Source organism: Octopus bimaculoides, chromosome 13 (genome assembly GCF_046866305.1).
Source record: "Octopus bimaculoides isolate indiv1 chromosome 13, ASM4686630v1, whole genome shotgun sequence".
NCBI classification, from domain to species: domain Eukaryota; kingdom Metazoa; phylum Mollusca; class Cephalopoda; order Octopoda; family Octopodidae; genus Octopus; species Octopus bimaculoides.
In genome coordinates, this window is record NC_142940.1 from 63787663 (window position 1) to 63811448 (window position 23786).

At 36.9% G+C, this 23786-nt stretch overlaps 1 protein-coding gene across 5 annotated transcripts; it reads right to left on the minus strand.

Annotated features, from left to right (window-relative positions):
• Nucleotides 1-23786, minus strand: LOC106884265 (WD repeat-containing protein 55). Of its 5 annotated transcripts, none has more exons than XR_016244075.1 (8): nt 23630-23786; nt 8561-8670; nt 7619-7804; nt 6302-6374; nt 5134-5340; nt 3815-3984; nt 1531-2633; nt 1-1219 (listed from the first exon to the last, which is right to left on the minus strand). XR_016244075.1 is itself a non-coding variant. In XM_014935551.3 (7 exons), exons 1-7 carry the CDS (start codon nt 23681-23683, stop codon nt 2054-2056), a joined length of 1380 nt encoding a protein of 459 aa, XP_014791037.1. In that variant the 5' UTR covers nt 23684-23786; the 3' UTR covers nt 1-2053. The 5 variants fall into 5 exon arrangements, 2 of the variants coding, with proteins under 2 accessions (XP_014791037.1, XP_014791044.1); XR_016244077.1 differs by lacking the exon at nt 23630-23786 and adding an exon at nt 11809-12269; XR_016244076.1 differs by lacking the exon at nt 23630-23786 and adding an exon at nt 11809-11964 and having other exon boundaries at nt 1-1250; nt 1504-2633.

Here is a 23786-nt window from a genome sequence, read left to right on the forward strand (position 1 = left end):
TTTATTTAAAAGATTTTATTTTCTTTGTAGTACAAATAAGTTGGGGACTAAAGACCCAAGGTGATAACAGAACCCTCGCAAGCAACTGAGCAGTTATTAGTCTTGCAAATTACTTGGTAACCCTGTTGGTATTGGTGCCATGTAAAAAGCAGCCAATATACTCTGTAAAGTGGTTGGCATCCCGGTGCAGAAACCATGTCAAAACAACAAAATCTAGGGAAGCCCCCAGCTTTACCAGCTCCTATCAAACTGTCCAATCCATGCTGGTATGGAAAACGGACATTAAATGATGATCCTAATGAGCTTGTTGCAGCATAACTGGGTTATATTTGCTAAACGGTCTCACAGAACTGGTTTGTAATTCCCACTTTCATGGTGCTAAGCAGAACAAAGATGTATGTCTCTCTCTCTCTCAATATGAATCTGGTCTATTACAGCCAACAATATCACTTGGAACCTATTTCTTGACACAGCTAAGTAAACTAAGGCACAAAAAACTGACTCCACTTCAAATGAAGTATCTGTTGCATTTTGAAGTGCTGTCATTGGAAAAATTACACTCCAAGAATAGTCCATGTTCTCAATGAAGATGATCTGAACTAAAGAGTGGAGTTTTTTGAGTGGTTCTTGGTCAGATGTGCAGATGATACACACTTTCCAAAAAGATCGTTTGGAGAGATGAAGCTACATTTAAATTAACCCTTTGGCATTTAAACCAGTCTTATCAGATCGAAATATTTTATTGTATTGTTTAAACTGGCCAGATCTGGTTTATCATACCTACTCTACAATGTCATCATAAAAATAAGCACATCATTGAAATATCTCAAAGCTCAGAGATTATGCAGGATTAATTCAAAACTGTGAATAAATATTACATTTGACAGAGTAATCGGCTAAATGATTCAATTAACTTCCTTAAATGGGGAACTTAGAATTTGCATGCTATGGAGGAATATCATGTTAATTTACCAGGAGTTACAGTATTGTGAGGAATATCGGATTATTCTTCTCTGGTGCTACTTTGACTGGTCCCTTTTACTTGAACCTTTTGCAACAATCTGTCATGCTAAACATTCAAGAAGAATGTGTGTGTGTGACTTTACTTTGACATCACACAAATTGTAAACAAAAGCCCTGTTATTATTTACATTTGACGGATATTTGTCCTCATCTTGTTTGTTGTTAACATAACATTTCAGCTGGTATACCCTCCAGCCTTCATCAGGTGTCCTGGGGAAATTTCGAACCTGGGTTCTCATTCCTAAAGTATTTTTCAATGTTATTATTATTACTATTATTATTATTATGCATACGCACGGGCATATGGCGTAGTGGTTAAGAGTGCGGGCTACTAACCCCCAAGATTCTGAGTTCGATTCCAGGCAGTGACCTGAATAATAATAATAATAATAATAATAACAACAACAACAACCACCACCACCACCACAACAAAAAATACCTTCGGAATGAGAACCCAGGTTCGAAATTTCCCCAAGACACCTGATAAAGGCTGGAGGGTATATCAGCCAAAACATTGTGTTAACAACAAACAAAATGAGGACAAATATCTGTCAAATGTAAATAATTCCTCATCTTTTAAATATAGAACTGTAAAAGCCCTGTCAGTGGATTTGATAGAGAAACATTCATTGTGTGTGTGTGTGTTGACATCACATGATAGTTGCAAACAAAAGTCGCCCTCATTACAAGCAGTGACATTCATTTGCACTCTCCTATGAGAACATGTCCAGCCATGGGGGGAAATATTACCTGACAGGAAAGGCATCTAGCCATAAGAAATCTGCTTGAATATATTTTTTTTTGACCCACGCAAGCATGGAAAAGTAGATGTTAAAGTGATAATAATGTTGATTAATATATATATATGTATGTATGTATACACACGACTTCCAAACAATGAGCAATATCAAAAACATTTAATTCCCCCTCGCATTTCGAACCTCCCCCCCCTTTCACACACACACACACACACACATTTACACTTGTCTCTTTATCAAAACAATAACAAACACTTTTTGCCTTTTCATCATTAAGTGTCTGGTTTCTTATCTTCACTCTTTTCACAAGTATTTTTTTCAGTATCAGCTTTCATATCCTTAGCCTCAGAATTCTTATCATCACCACCATCATTATCATCATCACCACCTGCATCATCATCATCATCATCAATATCAACATCATCATCACTAATGTCATCTTCATCGCTGTCTGAAATCTCTATAGACTCTTCATCTGTCTCCCTGGCTCTTCTCTTTTTGCTCTGCTCATTTTCACTGCCAGCATTCTCAATGTCGCTCATATCAGTGAAACTCTCTGATTCACTGTCGCTGTCAGGATTCACAGAAGTATTAACAGAAAGTTCATTCCCAAAATCCGCAAAGAAGTTGTCTTCTTTATTCAAGGGATTCATACGACTCGATTTCTTGGCTTTCTCCTGGATATTCACCTCAACATCCGACAGAATGTCCAGGTTCCAAAACTTAACAGTCTGGTCATGAGAACAACTAGCCAGGAACTTTTTGTCTCGAGACAAACTCAAGTTCTCCACTGGAAAGTCAGCATGTCGCCCAAGCACTCCAAGAAATCGGTTTGGTAAAATATGTACAGCTCTGCAATGGAGAAAAAAAAAAGAAAAGTCATTTATTAAGAAACAGATTTCGAGATTTTACGAACAACCAGAAAGAAAGAAAGAGAGAGAGAGAGGGGGAGAGATAATGAGATCCTTTATGATACACAGGTTTGTAAGGGGAGAGTGGTTGTTATTGTATCCCTAGCTCAGCCCTGAGCAAAGAGACCCACAGCATACAGATGCCCAGGTGATTGTAAAGCCAGGTAGGCCATATCTCCATCTGTTTGACGACCATTCAACACACTTTATTACAGAACTGGCGGAATTGTTAGCAGATCAGGCAAAATGTTTAGCAGCATTCTGTCCATCTTTAAGTTCTGGGTTCAAATTCCACTGAGATTGCCTTTGCCTTTCATCCTTCCAGGGTTGATAGAATAAGTAGCAGCTGAATACTGAGGATGAAGATGGAGAAGGAATTTAAACCTCACCAATATATTTTAGAAGCAAGAGGGCTGATACGTGTCAGTCTTGAGAACTCCAGCCCTACATATTATCCAAATGTGTCCTTCTTAAAACATAAGGGTGTGATTTAAGAGAGATTTGGTACATAGAAAACCCTGGTGCTGTGTTGCAGTCTCAGCATGTTGTATAGACTCTCCAAGTTCTGTCTGCTTCTAGAAGTCAGAAGAATTTGGCAATGGTTACAATGGCATTTCAGTCATGATTATCTTTTATTCAAACATATTTTAAAGATGGCGCTGTATTATTTGAGGATGACTGTTATGATGTGGTGTTTTCCACACTTATAATGTGCAGCCACTGTTGTGACTGTAGCTGTTGTATCTACTCTAGTAGCCACGATATTCTCTTAGAATCGGATACAGTGTATCTCTTCTGTACCAAAATGGTAATACACTGCTTCGTCTATCATGCTGTCATTGATAGCTCTGCAAGACAGCGAATTTGAACCGTCTACTTTGACTGTGACTCGAATGCGACTCTAACACGTAACTGAAACTTAACTCCAACTGAGAATTCATACAACTCTACAACGACTGACACACAACTCCCCGAACTGGTTGACGTCATCTCAATTTATAGTGGCTGTGTCATACCACTTGTCCCATGGGAAGGGTGTACCATTTCCATTACAACAATGACTTAGCTGCTACTTCTGTTAACTCAAGAGATTGCATAAGAGCTATATTTAGACCAACTTACCTGACAGCTCCATCCAGAGAACCAGTACAAATGATGTCTTCAGAAATGGGACAAATACAATCAATGGACATCGGATGACCTGGGAATCGGTCACAGAGATTTCCAAATTCACTCCAGTTGAAAAGATTCAAGACTCCTTCTCCAGTGCCACAAACAACTTTACGCCCATTCTACATTAATAATAATGATAATAAAAAAAAAAAAACAATTAACTTTCAGAATCACAGACAAGGAAGATGATAGATTCAATTCCACTGCAACTACCCCACCTTTGTATTTCTGAGCGAGAAACTAAAATCTGCGTTTGCATCAGCTTCTCGCAGCTGTAAGGGAGGTAAGTATCAAAGTTTCTGGGATAAAATATTTCCTGAGGAAGTTACCATCATCAAACTGGCACCTATTCAGGCATTAGTCTACATGAAGCAACAGAAACCAGAATAGAAGGCCAGCACTATAAATCCTCACAATTCCTGAAATGCCAGAGTTATTAAACACAGCTCCGACGGAGGTAGGAAACCACAGTGGGTAAAATACTAATCTTTTAATACACAGGAGTAGTGAGTTCATATGCTGACACTGTACAAGAGCCACAAGACTGTGACATCCTCCTCCCTCTCTGAAACTACTTGGCCTGATTCCAGAGACAGACACAGAGAAGGAGAGAGGTGGGGGAGAGAAATGCACTTGGAGCTTAAGCACAGAATTAAAAATCTAAATTAATCACTTTAGATTGGGGAACCTCTCCAAGGTGAGTTGCTACTTCTCCAGATTGAGAGGTTTCAGTTCCTGTATAAGAACACATGATTAGAATGTTGCAGAAAAGATTCACAGGATGGAATCTTCACACCAAGCCAACTGGCAGGAAACCTAAGGTTGGATCATAGGTGAGATGGTTGGATAACATCCATAGTCTTAGTTGATCATGTTTGGGAATCCAGTAGGAAAGTGTGTAATGACAGTTGCTTCTGATTGGATACTATGAAGGAGACACCTGAGGATTCTGCCCCCACGATTCTCCCAGGAATAATGAGCAGAGAAGATGGATGGATTAACCAGCAGGTTGGTAGGTTTCGTTATGACAAGATGAAGTCTGTTCATAGAAAAATGAGAATTTCAGTCTTATTGATGTCCTAATGTAATGACCTCTACTATATCACGTCTTCACCTCCTACACATACACATACACAGTGAATACTTGTTAATTCTGATTTCTTTATTTCTGGTAAATTATGTGCTGATATCAAATCTAAACCTCTACAAAAACTCACAACATAAAAAAAAACAACTGTTGTGTCTTCATCCAATGAAATCAAACTTACCTTAATTATAGCAACCGATAGCAGTTCAGAATCAAAAAGTTCAGACTGAAGTTCCAGTCGTTTGCGACGCACATTCAGAGCAGTAAGAGTTCCTTCACCTGAAGCAGCCAACAGGATTTTATGGGCATCGTCAATGGACATGCCACTTATGAATTCTTCACAGCATTTTAATTCCATGGATGCTTCTTTGGCTCTTAGATCCCACACCTACATGGAAGGAAGAGATAAGACAGAAAAAAAGAAAATATAACTATTACATTATCATCATCATCATCATTAAACGTCCATTTCCCATGCTGGCATGGGTTAGACAGAAGCTGACAAGCCAGAAAGCTGTAAGAGGTTCCAGTTATATGGTTTGGCACTTACTTTTTTGTTTCTACAGCTGGTTCAGTCCCACTACATGGCACCTTGGGCAAGTGTCTTCTACTATAGCCTCAGGTCGACCAAAGCCTTGTGAATGGATTTGGTAGATGGAAACTGAAAGAATCCCGTCGTGTATATATTTATATGTACGTGTGTGTATATGTTTGTGCCTGTGATTGTCCCCACAACATTGCTTGACAATCGATGCCAGTGTGTTTACGTCCCCATAACTTAGTGGTTCGGCAAAAGAGGCCAAAAGAATGAGTACTAGGCTTAGAAAGAATAAGTCCTAAGGTCGATTTGCTCGATTAAAGGCAGTGCTCCAGCATGACCGCAGTTAAATGACTGAAACAAGTAAAAAAATAAACAGAACGCATTCCGTACTACTCGAACATAGGTAAGATACTCAGCATTCACTGTTCAACTACCGACTGTTAAACCAACACACGGTCAAACTAACACCTTCAACTACTCCCACTGACAATTTACCTTAAACAAGTCAGTCATCTCACCAGTGTCTCAGATGGATGGTCATGTATCCAGAACAGCCCTTAATTATTCTAATATCCTATAAATAATGAATCTCAAATATTTCAACAGATTTGTCATTACTTACCTGAGTAATATAGGTGTGGCTATCTACACCTGTTGTAAGACTTGCGAATTAAAGATAGTTTTAGACAAAATTAAACAACTTTCCTAAAATACCTTTACTTTCTTATCTCATCAGTAAGAGAGAAGGCCAGGCTAAAACATCAAAACAGTCACTTAATTAAGAGATTAGTAGCAGGCAATAAGTTACCTTAACAGTTCCGTCATCGTCTCCAGAAGCCAGAAAATGGTCACCCAACAGAAGTAAGCTGTAAATTGCTGACCTGGAAAGGAATGAAAAGTTGCTCTTTTTAGAAACATCATATTAAATAAAAGAAGAAAGTATTGTGAGTTAGAGATGGAGTACAGGCAAGTCTGGTTGGGGTGGGTTTGTTTTCAACCCTAACCACAACAAGTAATGAACTTGTGTCTTAATTAAAAAGCACTATCAAAATTTCTTGAATGTAATTTTTGCAAAGCAATAGAATTACTTATCAAATATGAATTTAGCATTAAAAAAACATATTTTGGTTAAATTAATACCATATTTTCCAGCATCAATGTAGTATATAGTGTAAACAATCGAACATCATCATTATCTTTGCAAATCTTATGCATTTCACATGGAATCTTTAATCCTCCAAAGTTGCCTTGGTTTATGAGTCAACCCATATTTTTTAGCTGTAAATTTATTTTGAAAAATTTGATTTGTATGAAGGAAAATGTGGTAATTATTATATTCTATCCAGCATTTTTTTTAAAACTGTTCATGCACTGCACAAGAATATATATACAACAGGATTTCACACAGTTTCCATCTACCAAATCTACTTACAAGGCTTTGGTTAGTCTCAGGCCATAGTAAAAGACACTTGCTGAAGGTGCCACACAATAGGGCCAAACCCAAAACCATGATTGGAAAGCAAGCCTCTGCATTGCTCCTGTATCATTGATCCCCTTTTAAACAAAGTAAAACAACTGAATTATGAACCCTAGAGATTAATCATGGGAAAAACTGTAATCTGTGTGATTTTGTGAATGACATGCCAATGGAAAAAATTACCTCTAATTCTATTAGTAGTGTAGGTCACCTGATGACGAACCATGTCTCAAAAAAGGTTGCCCATGCCTGCTACAGACAATCACAGACAACTAATATCAAAAATTTAAAGTGACTGAAAGGCAATGAGCTGGCAGAATCTTTAGCATGTCAGGCAAGAGGCTTTGTCGCATCTCCTTCATCGTTACATTCTGAGTTCAAATTCCACCGAGGTCAACTTTGCCTTTCATCCTTTCAGGGATGATAAAATAAGTACAAGATAAACACTGGGGTCAATGAACACAACTAATCCCCTCCACAGAAACTGCTGGCCTTGTGCCAAAATTTGAAACCAATGATTTGAAATGACTGAAATCTAAATGGTTAGCAATGATAAAAGTAAGTAATGTGGTGGATTAAGCTGTTCTAAATTAGCACCAGTTCATAATGAAATTAGCAACATTACATGTGATGACCATAATTACTTACTCATGGGCTGTTTTCTTGTGCCAGGTGACAGCACCAGTATTCATATCTACAGCTGCAACTGACTTGTCTTTGGAACCGCTGTACAAGATGTTGCCATCAGACGAGAACTGTATGCATCGACATGACTTCTTGTGGTGCTCCAGCAGCAGAAGATCTTGGTTGTCGCCTTCAACTGAATAGGAATGCCTGGGGATAGAACAAAAGACATTTTCTGAGGTGAGATCAAGAGATGGAGTACATGCAAATAGCTATTGGGGAAAACTGGGGTACTATAGCCTAGTGATGACCCTTTTGATATCAACCCACCTGAGACTGCCCTTGCTTTTATGACAGAGACTTCCTATTTTAAGGCATTCTAAATTAAAACCTGCCATCAAAATTCCCTGTTAATTTATGTTCCAAACACCACTGTCATCATATAATGTTGCTATGGCGAAGATAGGATTAATGTGAAGACAAGCAAAGACAAACACATACACACATACGCATGCATGACTGGATTCTATACAGTTTCTGTCAACAAACTTTCAATCCCAAGACACAAATCAACTCAAAGACATCTGTTCAAAGTGCAATGCAGCGAACTTCTTAATACTTATGTGTCTGTTATTAAATCAACAGCAGTAAATAAATGGTCATTGTAATGCAGTGTATCAATAAAGAGGCAGCAGTGAGCAGGCAGAATCGGTAACACAGCGGACAAAATGCTTAGCAGCATTTCATGTCTTTACATTCTGAGATCAGATTCTGCTGAGCTCAACTTTGCCTTTCAGGATCAATAAGTAACAGTTGAGCACTGGAGTTAATGTAATCAACTTAACATACCACCTAGCCCGAAATTGCTGGCCTTGTGCCAAAATTTGAAACCAATATGGTAGAAGATAAATATGACTAATATGTGTATGTGTGAATGTTTGTACAGAGAAGATATTTGTTATTTACAGAGAGACATCTCCTCCTATGTGAGCTGCTGCAATAACATCTTTCACTGGGTTGAAGCAAACATCAACCACAACATCACTCAATGAGATGGCCTTGGGTTTCAGATCTCCCTAAATAAAGAAAATATAAAACAGAATTTATCATTAAAAAAATCATTGACATTTATGACAATAACATCATTATGTTGATACATGAAACAAAGCATTTACGACAAAAGCTGAAGTGAAAATGGAAACCGGTCAGACAAACATAGAGACAGCCTGAGTTATGTACCTTGCTAAGTTATACAGAAAAGAGTAACATTGCCGAGTTAGACTAGAAGACACACTATTAGTATATTTTTATCTAATTAAACAATGTAAATGCTTTCGCGTATAACTGTGAATGAGCAGTCATGGATACTATAGCCTAGTGATGACCCTTTATTCTGATTGGATGATTTATCCAGTCAGAAAGAATAATTTCCCCCATTAGCCATTCATTTGCCTATATCTACCACAGAACATTTATATAAAAGATGGTTCTAGCAACTGATACAAATGGCATGTTTGTATTTGGAAATAAAATACAATGCTTAATTCTGATCAAAGTTTTTATCTCCAGATGTTGACAGATGAGAAGACAAATCTCCCACAGAAGTTTAGAATGACTAAACTACTGGGGTTTTATAAGAACAGTATAATCAAGTTGAAACTAACTCTGCAAGGCACAATACTAAACACTGTTGTGCTGCAATATTTCATTGGAATTGTCAATTTCTGCAACAAGTGTTTTAAAAATAGTCGGACTGTGAATAAAACAAACACAAAATAAAACATCAAAAAGAGTGTGTGCGTGTGTGAATTAAATGCTGAGTTCCTAATCTGATTTTAATTTCCACTGAGGATATTTGTTTGATCCTTTGATTTAAAATTTATAATCTCAAATCTGGTAACAAATTATAAATACCCATCATACTGTATATGTTAAACAGAGGCACCACCAAAATACTTTGTTCAGAGTAAGCCAGCCTAATGGGCTCTGACTTTTCTCAATAAATACCCACTGGAGACGTTAAATTCTGCATTGGTACTCAAGCCTTTCCCATTACCTGTGCGATTTTCAAAATAATCAAGAATTGGTAGTAATCTAGTGAAATAACTTTTTCAGAATGCAGAAAATTTTTTTTAAAACCTTTATATTTTGAGTGCAAACGCCCATCTTCAGAAGAATGCAGCCAAGGAAATGTATATATACATAGATCCTGTTATTTTTTTTTTATCTAGTAGACAAAAAGTTCTAACATAAAATTCTGATAGAAGGTTTAAACAAGATTTTGTATGATAGAACCAGAGGTGATTTCAGATACTGGCCTTCGTGCCATTGGCATGTAAAAGCACCCACTACACTCCCGGAGTGGTCGGCGTTAGGAAAGGCATCCAGCTGTAGAAACTCTGCCAAATCAGATTGGAGCCTGGTGTAGCCATCTGGTTCACCAGTCCTCAGTCAAATCGTCCAACCCATGCTAGGATGGAAAGCGGACGTTAAACGATGATCATCATCAGCAGCAACAACAACAAAAAAGTTTAATCAAAGACGAGGCTATTTTACAGTGAATCATTTCTACATTGCAGTACATATACACAGCTGAGTGAAGTGAGGCAGTTCAGGCTTAGGTGTGATGGTCATATGATGCAGTACTAAGAGATATAACCAGCTGGAACTCCGAGTTTCTTGTCTTGTACCCTTTACACCTCTTGCTGTTACCTTACAGATGAGTAAACAGTATGTTAAGTAGGTCTTTATTAACTGTGAAGTACTAATTACAACAAAACCTGCCAATTCTAAAACGTACAGAAGCATGCAACCAATACTTGTATGTGAGGAATCCTATTCATATGTGAACATGTTTCTGCGTCTAAAGGCACAAATGTGTGTGTGAGAGAATAAACACATAGCTGAATGTAATTATCCTTAACAGCAGTTAATAGGATTATCAGATTTTGCAAAAAAAGATTAATATCACAATGGCTATTTGCACATCCTATCTATAACACATACGTAATCGAATTTTAAATATTCTAGTGCTTTAACTAACCAAATAAATTGCATCATTACAGTGTAAAAAATACTTGTTTAAATACGATATTGCTTGCTTATACAAATCTAAAACCTGAACATTCTTTTTTTCTTTTTGGTCATGAGAAACAGAGAGATATGATGCCCGTGATAGAATATTAATAGAATATTTTGGTTAGTTTAGAGTGAGCCTACGTATCTGACAAAGTAGTGAGAACATTTTAAAATATTTTTTTCGTTAAAAATGAAGAAAGTAAAGAAAGAATGATCTAAATTTTTATTTTCGGTTATTACTCCATAACTACGGAGTCCTCTTTTCTCTTCTAATTTCGATCCTTTTTAACGGATGACGGATTTTCCCTTTTAAAATGTTGAGGTTTTGGGGGTTTTTTCTTGCCAAGCACTGAGATTTAATATTTCAATAGAGATTTATACGATTTATGATTTTCTCAATCAAGTTGAAGACTAAAACGAAGTAGATTGTTCCAATCAAGAATTGAAACATCAGTTTACGAGTTCAATCCACCTATCTTTAGACAAAGCATCGTTTATAATAGATACAACTTCAACACTGAAGGCAGTGGGAGCCATGTGAAACTAACATGCAATGTTGATTTCAAGCTGATTTCCTATGGTGGACTGATCAACACAAAGAAACTTCTCCACTTCATTTTCCCAAATATATACAAGAACTTGTAGGATCACAGACAGTTCGATCTAAAGACAACACCAAAGATATAAAGCCACATCTAATCATATTAGAATGACAACAGCAAAACAAAAGTTCGGAGATGATCGCACCTGGCGATGTTTACATTTTCATATTCATCTCGTCCGACCACGTTGGGGTTCATGTGTTCAGCAAGAAACACTGGCGATCTCAGACGAGACACAATAACTAAATGGCAGTGTGACATTTGAAACACAAGTGTTATTTCTCTAAATAAAATAACTAATTAAGTTTTATGAGAATCACTTCACGACGGATCTTCGTTGCCCTCAACACGTGGACCAAGACGAGGGACGATCACACATGCATATATACATATATATACATAGATCAACGTGTATTGCATACATTCACGTCTTATAAATTATGTAGACTAATATTGTTACATATGTTACACACGTAATATGTATATGAAGATTACTGTTAAAGAAAGAAGTATAGATATATATTGTGAACGTACCTGAGACGTTGATGGATCGGCCATCGTTGGTAGAAAGAAAACAAGTGATTCTTTCACCAGCGAGTAAGTTAACAGTAAAATACGGAACAGGCACTAACTAGGCGAAACGAAATCAAAGCTATATTTATTTATTTCACTTTTATGTTATTTTTACTTCTCAAAAATTTACGATTCCTTGCATTAAAATGTATAAAAATTCGAATTTATCGGGAAACAAAAACAAAAGTGAGTATGTGATGAGACTGCATTTTGTTTTTGACTTCACTTAATAAAACAAATTTAAGTAGATTCCAGTTGGAAACAGATTCAGAGAAAATATTACCAGCCAACATGAGAGTCTCTCCAAGGACCATCTTAACAGCATTATAGCCTCCCACCAGTGGCAGCTCGTAGATAAAATTAGTCGGGTTGCTGCTTCCGAAAATTTTTAGCCGTTGTCTTAATATTGTGTAAAAGGAAACAAACATACAAAATAAAGTGGGGTAAATGTGCCCTATTTTTTCAAATCCTGACTGCAACACTGAAGCTGGAAGCAGGATAATAATCTAATTCTACACTTTATCACATTCAAGAATATAAACATGTTTTTAAACACAACATACACAGAGTTGAACAGAAACACTACCTTTCACCAGCACAGCAAGGTCAGCATTGCGTGAACCACAGTGCTCCCTCTCCTTAGCGTGCAGCTTCCTCTCTCAGATATGTGCTGAAACTGTGAAGCACATAGTTCTATACAAGGGTTTTTGTATTTTTTCATAATCTAGGGGATGGCTACTGACCTTAAGCTTAAGGATTATATAGTGTAGTGCTTTGAATTTTACGATTCAGGGGACGTCAATACTGTTTTTCAAAATATCCTCACTGCAATCTGGGCTGCATGTGAAGCATCAGTACTGTGCAAATACTCTAGAAATAAAAACAATGCAATTTGGAAGACTGCAGCAGTTCGACTAGCCAGGAAAGATCGTCGTGATGCTGAACAGAAATACAGACAGCATAAAACAGATGAGAACAGATGAAGATGCAACAGATCATCCAACCGTCTCAAGCAAGTGACAAAAAAAGGCAGTGCTTGAGTTTCAACGAAGTATATCAGCTAGCCCTGACAGTAAAGTGTTCTGGAAATATGTGCGTTCAAAACAGAGACCTCACTCCCCAGTTGGCCCTCTTCACAATCCTCACACAGGTCGGATCACTGATGACCCCCAAGGAATGCACTGAGCTTATTGCTGAATACTATGCTGGAAATCCCAATGTACCTTCTTCCCCAACTCTGATATCAAATGACAATGGTACATCCACACTTGGAATTTGCATCAATATCCTGGAACCCCTATCTTGCTCAGCAAGAAATGTGCAACAGAATGAATACCCACCATCAGACGTCTACCATACTCTGAACGTCTTGCTTCCCTGGGCATGCACACATTAAAGCTCAGACGTCTGGCAACTGACTTGGTTGACACCCACAAGATTATCCACCATCTTTCCAACAACAACCTGTGGCACCTTTTTGGATTCCATATAACAAACATTCACGGACACGCTTATAGAATCAAAAAACAACACAGCACCCATGACTTTCAGTTCCATTCAAGCAGTATCTGTAGTCTACACTGTGAAATGACCTGAATTCGGTTAGGATTTAGAGTAAGGGTTAAAGTGTAGAGTTACAGTTAGGGTTTAAAGTTATGGTTGGGGTTAAGGTTTAGGATTTGAGTTAGGGTTAGACGGCACACTAGGTAGACCAGATGCTAAAGTGGCACCAAAAGGTTTTATCTCCCATATATGTACACACCCACACATCTCACGCTCTCTCCACCTTATCCTTACTCTCTCTCTCTCTTCGTTCCACATTTACATAGATAACAAAAAAGTAATGGTCGGCATTTGCACTCGAGTGCTGAGGTGCAGGACGATTATAGACCAATCCAAGGGACACAACTCTAACGGGCTTTAGAGCTAGCTTTTTTGCTTCTTTCTTTTTGTGCTTTCCCATCTCAGGGTTTTTTTCTATGTCTTTTTACGTCACCTCTGAAATTTGTTGACAGACTGGTGTTTTGAGACATCCAGTAAAAACGATCCCAAGCTATACACTTCCATTCAACCTTAGAAGGTTTTTTTCAATGCGAAAACATTTGGGAATATGAAATGATTGTTATGAAACTAAATTTATAAAGCTATACAAATAAGTCTACATAATAAGTATAAATAATATATATAAAATAATGTGTGTGTGTGTGTGGAGTCAGCTTTCTCTGTCATGGTCAATGCGACGATCACACGCTACACACCTACCTTCCAAGCACAGCTGTAAACAGCAGAAGTGAGCTAAAATGTTAAAACTTAGTGTGCATGCACAGCAGAGTTTACGGTAAATCTGTGCCAAGTGGCTTTACTCTGTATGCCTTAGCTTTGTTGCTATGGCAACAGTTCGGATACTTATTGATCAGACGACGTATAGATAGCAATTTCTGCTTTTCTTTTTTCGTTAGTTTGAATTATTTGAGCATCAAGTTTCATTTCTGAATTGTTTGAATTCGCCGAAGTGTCTTCCATTTTAAGCTATATTTCCAGGTTGTTTCTTTCAAAGGCCAGATTTCACTGCTGGGTTTATTGTGAGGAGTCCTTCACTGCTCCTCATATTACACATGTGATTAGGTTACTGAATCTAAAATTTTCTCTTGGTCATATCAGTGACACATGCTTTGGTACTGCATAATCTAACCTGACAGTGTGTTGTTAGTTGAGGTCTGAACGTCCAACTTGTGCATGTCAGATGACAGCTTTGTGTTGCCGGATCTGTCATAAGTTGTTTTAGATTAACTTTATGGAGCATCTGTTAAAAAAGCTTGTATAGGCACAGGAATGGCTGTGTGGGAAGAAGTGTGCTTCCCAAACCACATGGTTCCATGTTCACTTCCACTGCATGGCACCTTGGGCAAGTGTCTTTTACTATAGCCTCTGGCTGACCAAAACCATGTGAGTGGATTTGGTAGACGGAAACTGAAAGAAGCCCATCATGTGTGTGTGTGTGTGTGTGTTTGTCCCTCACAACCACTTGACAACCAGTGTTAGTGTGTTTATGTCCCCATAACTTAGTGGTTCAGCAAAAGCAACTGATAGAATAAGTACCAGGCTTAGAAAATACTGGGGTCAATTCATTCAACTGAAATTCTTCAAGGTGGTGCTCCAGCATGGCCGCAGTCTAATGACTGAAAAGATTTAATGAATAAAAGAAAACCTGTGGTTGGCTGGAAATTGTTTATCTCCTAAGTTAAAAATAAACTTTAACAAAGCCGATCCCTACATTCAATAAAAAAAAAAAGGGAATGAACCAGGATGACCTTACGTCTTTTCTTTCTAGGGAGCCTTATGCATATGACTACATTGCTTGAGGCATAAAACATTTTATCCTCAAAGCCATTGGTATTTAAAATGTAAAAAGGGTTGCTTTATCAAAAAAGTATTTACTGGTTCTATAATCTCTGTCAACACCCTTGGCTAGGTTTTTGAATTCAATGGATGGTTAGCAAGATGCTGTGTTTATGTAGGTGAGCTTTTCATCAGATTTCTTGTTGGTATTTAGGTTGAAGGTGGTGCCTAAGAGGTTTCTTGTATTAATGTTTGTCACTTTGGTAATTTTAGTCCTAAGTCCTTAAGAATTTCCTCTTACCTAGGCTGTACCTGATGGCATTATTAGTGATAAGCTAAGACAGTGGAGAGCAAGAATTGTAAGAGATAAACAAAATGCTTTACAGGATTTCTACTGGCGTTTGAAACTTTTCAAGGTTCAAACCCGTAGGATTTCTACTTTGTCTCTCATCCTTCTGGGGTCAATAAAATAAGTAGCAGTCAAATACTGGGGTTGATTTAATCGATTGACCCCTTCGCCCTTCTCTCAAATTTCAGGCCTTGTGCCTATGTTAGAAGTAATTCTTAGAGATGGCTACCCCTTCATTGTGATATAGACTGAAATTTATTGGGGAGATTTTTCCTAGGTAGGTCTAAGATATCTTGGCTGAGAAGGTCACCAATTTATATGCTGTCAAAAGAACCCATCCACATATCGAAGGAAGGGTAATAAAGTGTGCTTCCCATCCCATGCATTCTTTTTTTACTTGTGCTGAGTTGCTGGTAATGAGAAATATTTCTTTGTCTTTTGCATCATTAAATCAATACCAGTTATCGATACCATTATATGATTTAGCAAAATCTATTGCAGTGAGAAGTATGGATTTGATGACAAACGCATAGAAGCCTACAATGTGAATCTGTGTAAATCTGTTTTTATGTTTTCAAATAAATACTTTGATATTCCTAAACCAGCTAATAATGGTATTACTACTGTTCCATTGCTGGAGGTTTGTAGCCACCCTAATGTTATCATTCATCTTGCAGAGCAATTTTTAACTGATTAATGTTATTTCAGGCTTAACTAGATTGATCAACCTGCATTTCAAGTTGAGTCCAAATCATATTTATTGTCTGTGAAGGTGATAGACAACCAGCATTTAGCTAAAACTTCTCGTCCATTGTAAATTTTAAACCACTTTGCTACTGCCTAAAACTGTCATTCGTATAAGTCTGTAGCTTGGTCTTCATAATTTTTAGTTATAGAATTGGCAAGCAGTCATTTCTGCAACCTCTCATCTACTTCATATATGATTATTGTTTTGCCTCAAGATACAAATACGTTTTTTAGAAACAATTTTTAATGTCTATGGAAGTTTCTGTTGGCAAGGGTTAGAAAACTTATGGAATTTAAAGTTGTGCACTGCCTGGAAGCCTGGTTCAAAGCTTTCCAGGCTCTTGGTGCAGTCATTTTATCATATTTATAATTTTATTTGAATTTTGTGTTATATGTCCCCACATGTGCTTGTATTGTCCCCTTTCCATTGGCCCCTTATGGGCAATAAAGAAATCTGTTGGTGCTTGGTGTGCAGTTTCACACAAGAGTAAGATATTTGTCAGCATTAAGTTCAATAACTTGAATAAATAAATAAATAATGATATTTAATTCTTTCTTTTACTTGTTTCAGTTATTTGACTGTGACCATGCTGGAGCACCGCTTTTAGTCAAACAAATCACCCCCAAGGACTTATTCTTTGTAAGCCTAGTACTTATTCTATCAATCTCTTTTGCTGAATCGCTAAGTTACATGGACATAAACACAGCAAAATTGGTTGTCAAGCGATGGGGGTGGGGAGGATAAACACAGACAGACACACAAATATACATACACACACACACACATATATATATACAACAGGCTTCTTTCAGTTTCCATCTACCAAATCCACCACTCACAAGACTTTGACTGGCCTGAGGCTACAGTAGAAGACACTATCCCGAGGTGCCACTCAGTGGAACCTGGAACCATGGGGTTGGGAAGCAAGCTTCTTACCATACAGCCACACTGCACCTTTATAAGTATTTTCCATTTCCTGCACATGATGAGGCCTTTCATTTTCTCCATATTTGCTGGTGTGTTTACATCCCCGTAACCTAGCGGTTCGGCATAAGAGACTGATAGAATAAGTACTAGGCTTACAAAGAATAAGTCCTGGGGTCGACTTGCTTGACTAAAGGCAGTGCTCCAGCATGGCTGCAGTCAAAATGACTGAAACGAATAAAAGAATAAAAGAAAAGAAATATATATATATATATATATATATATATATATATATATATACATATACACATATCATCATCGTTTAACATCTGTCTTATCATCATCATCATCATTTAACGTCCATTGTCCATGCTGGCATGGGTTGGACAATTTGGTAAGCTGGAAGGCTGCATCAGACCGCAGTCTGATTTGGCAGTCTGATTTCTATAGTTGGATGTCCTTCATAACACTAACCACTCAAAGAGTGTATGGAGTGCTGTCACATGCTACCAGCACGGGTGCCAGTTGTGTGAAACCAGTATGATATATATATATATATATATATATATATGTATGTATGTACGTATAGAGTCTCTTGAATTCCATTTTCTTTCTCTCATATATTGTGTGTGTGTGTGTGTGTGTATGTGTGCGTGTGCAGGTGTGTGTGCGTGGTTGCATGTATCTATACCAACATTTATGGCTGTAGGTAATGTCTGATTTGAAGGAAAATGAGCTGAAAGAAATGACTGAGAATGGTCAGTGGCATGGATCTGAAGAAGCCAGGCAGATACTGGTCCATCAAATACCATACAACATAAATTTTTGATTCATTGAAATTATCTCCTTGGAGTCCATAAATGTATTCCATTTTTTTCTCTCTTGTAAATTGTTGTCATTTGGCTGCTGGAGTTTGGATAAATGTGATGCCAATGATGGCAACTGAGCCAGAAATAAATGTCCATGACTGACCTCTTCTCTCCAGACAATAAACCTGTCCTTTTTCTGAATGGCATGTCAGTTTTGGAGAATTATTGAGTCTTGAGATTGTGTCTCCTGTTTAAGTGGAGCCTCAATTGTCTATTCAGTGATTATGATATATCCTCTAGAGACAGGGATGATTTTAAGGAATCAAGAATTTGATATATGGTATTTTGTACACCTGTATTTGTCTGTGTTCTTCAAATGTATGCCATTAACCCATCTGAGTTATTCCTCTTGGTTCATTTTTGTTTATATAATTGTTTTTGATTAAGTGTCATATATGAAACTCATGGCCCTTGAGTCACTTTGTAACTTCTGCTGATTTAAACACACATACACACACACATATATAATGAATGTATGTAATGTATTTATAAACATGAGGATGTGTGTATATATATATATATATATATATATATATATATATATATATATATATATATATATATATATATATATATATATATATATATATATATATATATATATGTATGTATGTATGTATGTATATCTGTAAGTATGAATGTATGTGTATTTATACATTACAAAACATAATCAGTAATTTAGTACTGAAATAATATATACCTACACGTGTGTGTGTTCACGGAAAGAGAGAGAGTGAGTGAGTGTGTGTGTGTGTGTGTGTTATGGAAACAAAAATGCCGTTTATCGTATGCTCGTGTCGTTGTTAAGAGTGTCTGTGTAAAATGAGCGCTTTGTACATCAAAGTCTGCCAGTCTGTACATTCGGCACGAAGTCTGTGAGCTTGAATAGGAGCATGCGCAGTTGGCAGTCGGTGCCCGTCTCCCCGCCCTGTTGTCACCAAAGCCAGCAGCCGACTGGAATGTGAACCAATATTGCAAACCGTAGGAAAACAGCTTTATCACATAGCTTCATTCACACATTTAGCAATCTAAACATCATCACACATACATATAACAAGTCAAGTGTCGATCTGTTTTGTTCTCCAACATCTAATAACAACAATAATGACAGAAGCATTAGAAACGGCAGCAAAAGAGAGATTATTGAAGACGGGTTTTCGGTTGTGGGTTCTTGGAAACATTACCAATTCCTTAGCTGATTTGGCTATTATGAGGGAGTAGAAAATCGTAAGAAATTGGAGCTTATTCTAAATTTATTATATTCATCTTAATTTAGACGTATTTTCTTTTTTTTCATATATGGGGAATATCGAATAACTCCAATCTTTGAGTACCATTATTACTCGTTGGGTTATTTCTTATTTCTAAAGACTGCTAAGAAGAGAGAGACCGAGATAGATAAATAGAAAGACCAACTGATATATACATAGATATATTTATATAGATTTAGATTTAGATATAAATTTGTTTCTATTTTTCCTTTCTTTTCCCTTTTACACTGCCAAACTCAAAACACTGACGTATAAACATCCACACGTCTGACAATGATTTCGTAATAGTCTTTAATACATTTTCGTAAGATTTGTGAAGAAATCCACTGGTTTTATGTAGCCTCAACCAGCAACCATCACGGACACACGGCAACAGCATTCATCATCATCACAATCATAAGTATTATTACAACCATCATCAACGCTGTAAATGCCAGTAGCTCCATCATCATCGCCGCCACCAATACGTAACTACATGCATACACGGTCCCTATGTTAACAACAACAACAACGATTCCATGTCGAACACTTCCAGCATAATAACAACAGCAATCACGGCCAGAAGCATCATAATCATCACCAGCAACACCATCACAACTCCTCCTCTCTACCTTTGTCGCTAGTTTCACGTCTGACATTTTTGTGTCAGGAGGGAAGAAAAGAAACAGTCAAGAGGAGTGGATGAGGCCTGTAAGTGGGGGCGCATGGGCTCAATCACCACCCCCACTTATTGCCACCACCACCACCATCGCCATCGCCGCCGCCACCACTTCCCACAGCTGTTCGGGCAAAGAGTCGTCGTCGAAAGTGGGAAGGCAGAACAAACTTCCTCCGGTCCATTTATCATCGGAAACCAGTTCCACATTCTCCATACATAACTGTTAGGATATTACAGTTTGGAGACGACACTCGACGACCTGTGTGTGTATGTATGAGTGATTGAGTGAGTGTTTATACTTGTATATATATACACACGTAACATACCAAACAGACGGATATCTTACCCATCTTAAACCCTACCTGCTTTTGTTGGCTAGCACTTGCTCCACTCAACAGGCGTCCACTTTACACCAGACCAAAAGCTTGGTCACACAAGCTTAGTCAAAACCCATCTTAAAAATATAAAGGCATATATATATATATATATATATATATATATATATATATTCTACACACATATATATATTACGAAATAACCATGAAGAATGAGCGAACGGCCGAGGACTGCGCCCTAATCCGAATTTCCTTTGCTCGTTTTGCAGTCACAACTGTGTGTTTACCGTCAATTTCACTTCTGTTATGCTTTTTTTCTGGCGTGCTATTCCAGTTCTATGATGTCAACGAGACTGTGTGTAATGTGAGTTGATACTTTATATATATATATATATATACATTGATATTGATAATATATATTAACCCCTTCCTGTTGGGGATACAAAAAAAAAAAAGAAAGAATATCTTGTTAATGTTGATTTATAGCTATGTCTATATGTAATTCTTGCTTTCATCTTACACACCTGTTCTCCTTTTATTATTTCTTTGTCAATTTGCATTGTCTCAAATAATAACTGTTCTGTATTGTAATGTTCTACAAATTTTACCCTCGTGGTAAATCCAGAGATATTTATTATAAAATTTGTGGCCTTCTGCCATTATAATTTTATATTTTACAATAACTTCTATAATTTCTAAATCGATTTTTTTAATTTTGTATTATGATGGAGATTTAAGGATGGGTTAAAGTTCATGAAGTAAAGGGTTTCACATTTTGTGCTGGTTGTATATTTCAAAGAACCTAAGCAGTTACCCCATTCTAAATACTATTAATCCTGACTCTCTTTTACCTGTACTTGCGGCTGTTAACCTTAATTCATATACATTTTTCATTAAATGAATCAAACCCCAAACTCGCCACTATAGTGGACTCCCGTTTTTAGTCCCAGCTCATCGAGAGCTTTTATGGTCAAAAATATCTTAACTATTCATTTTGTTTTTATTTCAGACACAATGCATCTAGGAATTCAGTTATTGTTTTGGTGGTAGGGGTCGGGTGGAACGATGAAAAGACACTTTAAGATGTAGTTTAAAAGAGATTTAGCTGTTGTTTCTAGCATGTCTAACGACTATGTAGAGGCACCCTCGTCGAATGGACTCAGTGCCATGTCTAAGTTTTTCTGCTGCCATATCTCCCATTTGGAACCTTTTCCTTTCTATCATTTAATAACCTTTTTATAGATAGGTATCAGTATCATAACTTCCTAGACATTGTCACCAAAGATAAGTTCTTTCGGAACTTCTGTTAAAGAAAATTCAAAAGAATTTATTCTAATTGTAATTATGCTATACCATTTTACTTTCCGGCCGTATTTAACTCGTCAGAATATTTGAGCATATATATATATATATAGTGTAGGTCCTGATAGATTAAAAAATCGGTTATTTCCAATGCAGCACTAGATGTGCTAAATTCATTTTTCGTTTTCTTAATTTATAAATATATATATATAATTATTGGTTTTCTCTTCGTCGGACATTGTCCATGCTGGAGCTCCGTCTTCTAGGGTCTTATTGTCATGTTGACCCTAGGAATTTATTTCACGCGGGAGCGAATCGTAAAGTACACACACACACACACACACACATATAAAGTGGGAGTGAGTGAAATTGACATCCTTTTTTGTTTTACCACTAACTGTTAAATTGAACACATTATTATGTATAATGTCTTATCGTTAAATTTGATAAATTGTCAGAAAGTTTGAAGTGAAATTACGGCACAAGGGAAGTGAAATATACATACACATATATATATATATATATATAAATTAAAAGCTACCACATGGTTTCTATTAACAGACTACTTTACAAATTATATAAAGTTATACACTTATATGAATAATGTGTAACATACACATCTGTCTACTGTTGACTGTCGAAAGAAAGAGCATTTAATACCATAGCAGAGATTAATAATACATATTTTATTTTGGTCAAGTTGCCAGTGGGTGATATGTACAAAGGATCTTCTCGCAAGTTATGATTAAACTAGCTATGTAGCAAGAGACCGATTCGACCAAAATGATATATATATATAAATGATATATATATTTACACACACACACACACACACATACATACAATTGTCTATTAAATTGTTGAGTAGCACTTCTTTGATTGTAAACTGATGTATATATATTAACACACTTTCGTTCCGAGTTTGATTCACTCCGTCGCTGCTCTGAGTTGCTTATTTCGTTGTTTTTGTTCCTGCGAACTAACTCATTTATTCATATTTAACATTTACTTATATAAATACATTTTATATATAAAAAAAAGTGGGTAAATGTCAGTGATGTGTTAGTGAGTGTAATGTTAACTATAGACACGCTTCCATGCACTTGTCATCCTCTCTCCTTTGTGTTTGAACGAGTTTCGAGATGGGTGTTTGGATACGAGATTCTAAAATTTCTCTCTCAATCGTATCCGGCTTTCTCTACTAAGCAAAAGATCGATATTTTTTTTTTTAAGCCCCACAGTTCTTTCAGGCCTTCCAAAACAAGCAGTTGGCTCTGAAACCAAAGTTACTCTTGCAACTTTAGCAGGATATATGTCTAAATGCCACTATTTTTTGGTAACTGGCTGCTTTCTTTATTCCCCGGCCCTCCATACTCCATTTGTATGCAAAATTGTTGTTATACATGACTAGGTATGGATCACGAAATCTTCAAAGGATGCCACTAAAATCATAGAGAAGTCACTGTTGTAGATTGTGCTTTTCCATCTCAGGTTAGACTTGTAGTCAAAGACATTACAAACTGTTCCTTATTCTTCCGGACACAGTCTTATTAAGACTACAATCAGATGTACCTCTTTTTTTTTTTTTTTTTAATTTATATATATATATGTATAATGCTAGGGTATAGTTTGAGAGATATTTTGCTTGCGTATTGATCGGGTCTAATTCTCTATGAGGATAAATACACACGTACTCGCGCGCGCTGTTGCCTGCCACATCACTTATCAAAGATCCATCATTGAGAGACTTTGTCTCCGTCCCATTTAACCCGGGGACATTTACACAGTTTAAGAACTCATTGAATGAAGTAGGGACGAGAAAATGTAGTAAGTGTTCCATAATTTCGCAAGAGCTCAACAAGTGCAATTGACATAAGTGTAGAATAGCGTCGGCAAAAGTGAAAGTATTTGCAAAACTTAGAGTATCTGATTAAAGTTAAATCGGTGCGATAGACTGGGAAAAACGATAAATTAATATTTGTCTTACTTTCTTAAAATAGAAACTGTGGATATTGGTCTTGGAATCCTGAACAGTATTCATGGAGATCGAATGAAGACAGCATAAAACTACTTTGACTTCATCTGTGTTTATTTGTTGATAGTCATCGGAGCCGATAAAGTTGTGCTTTTACTTTACAGTCTGT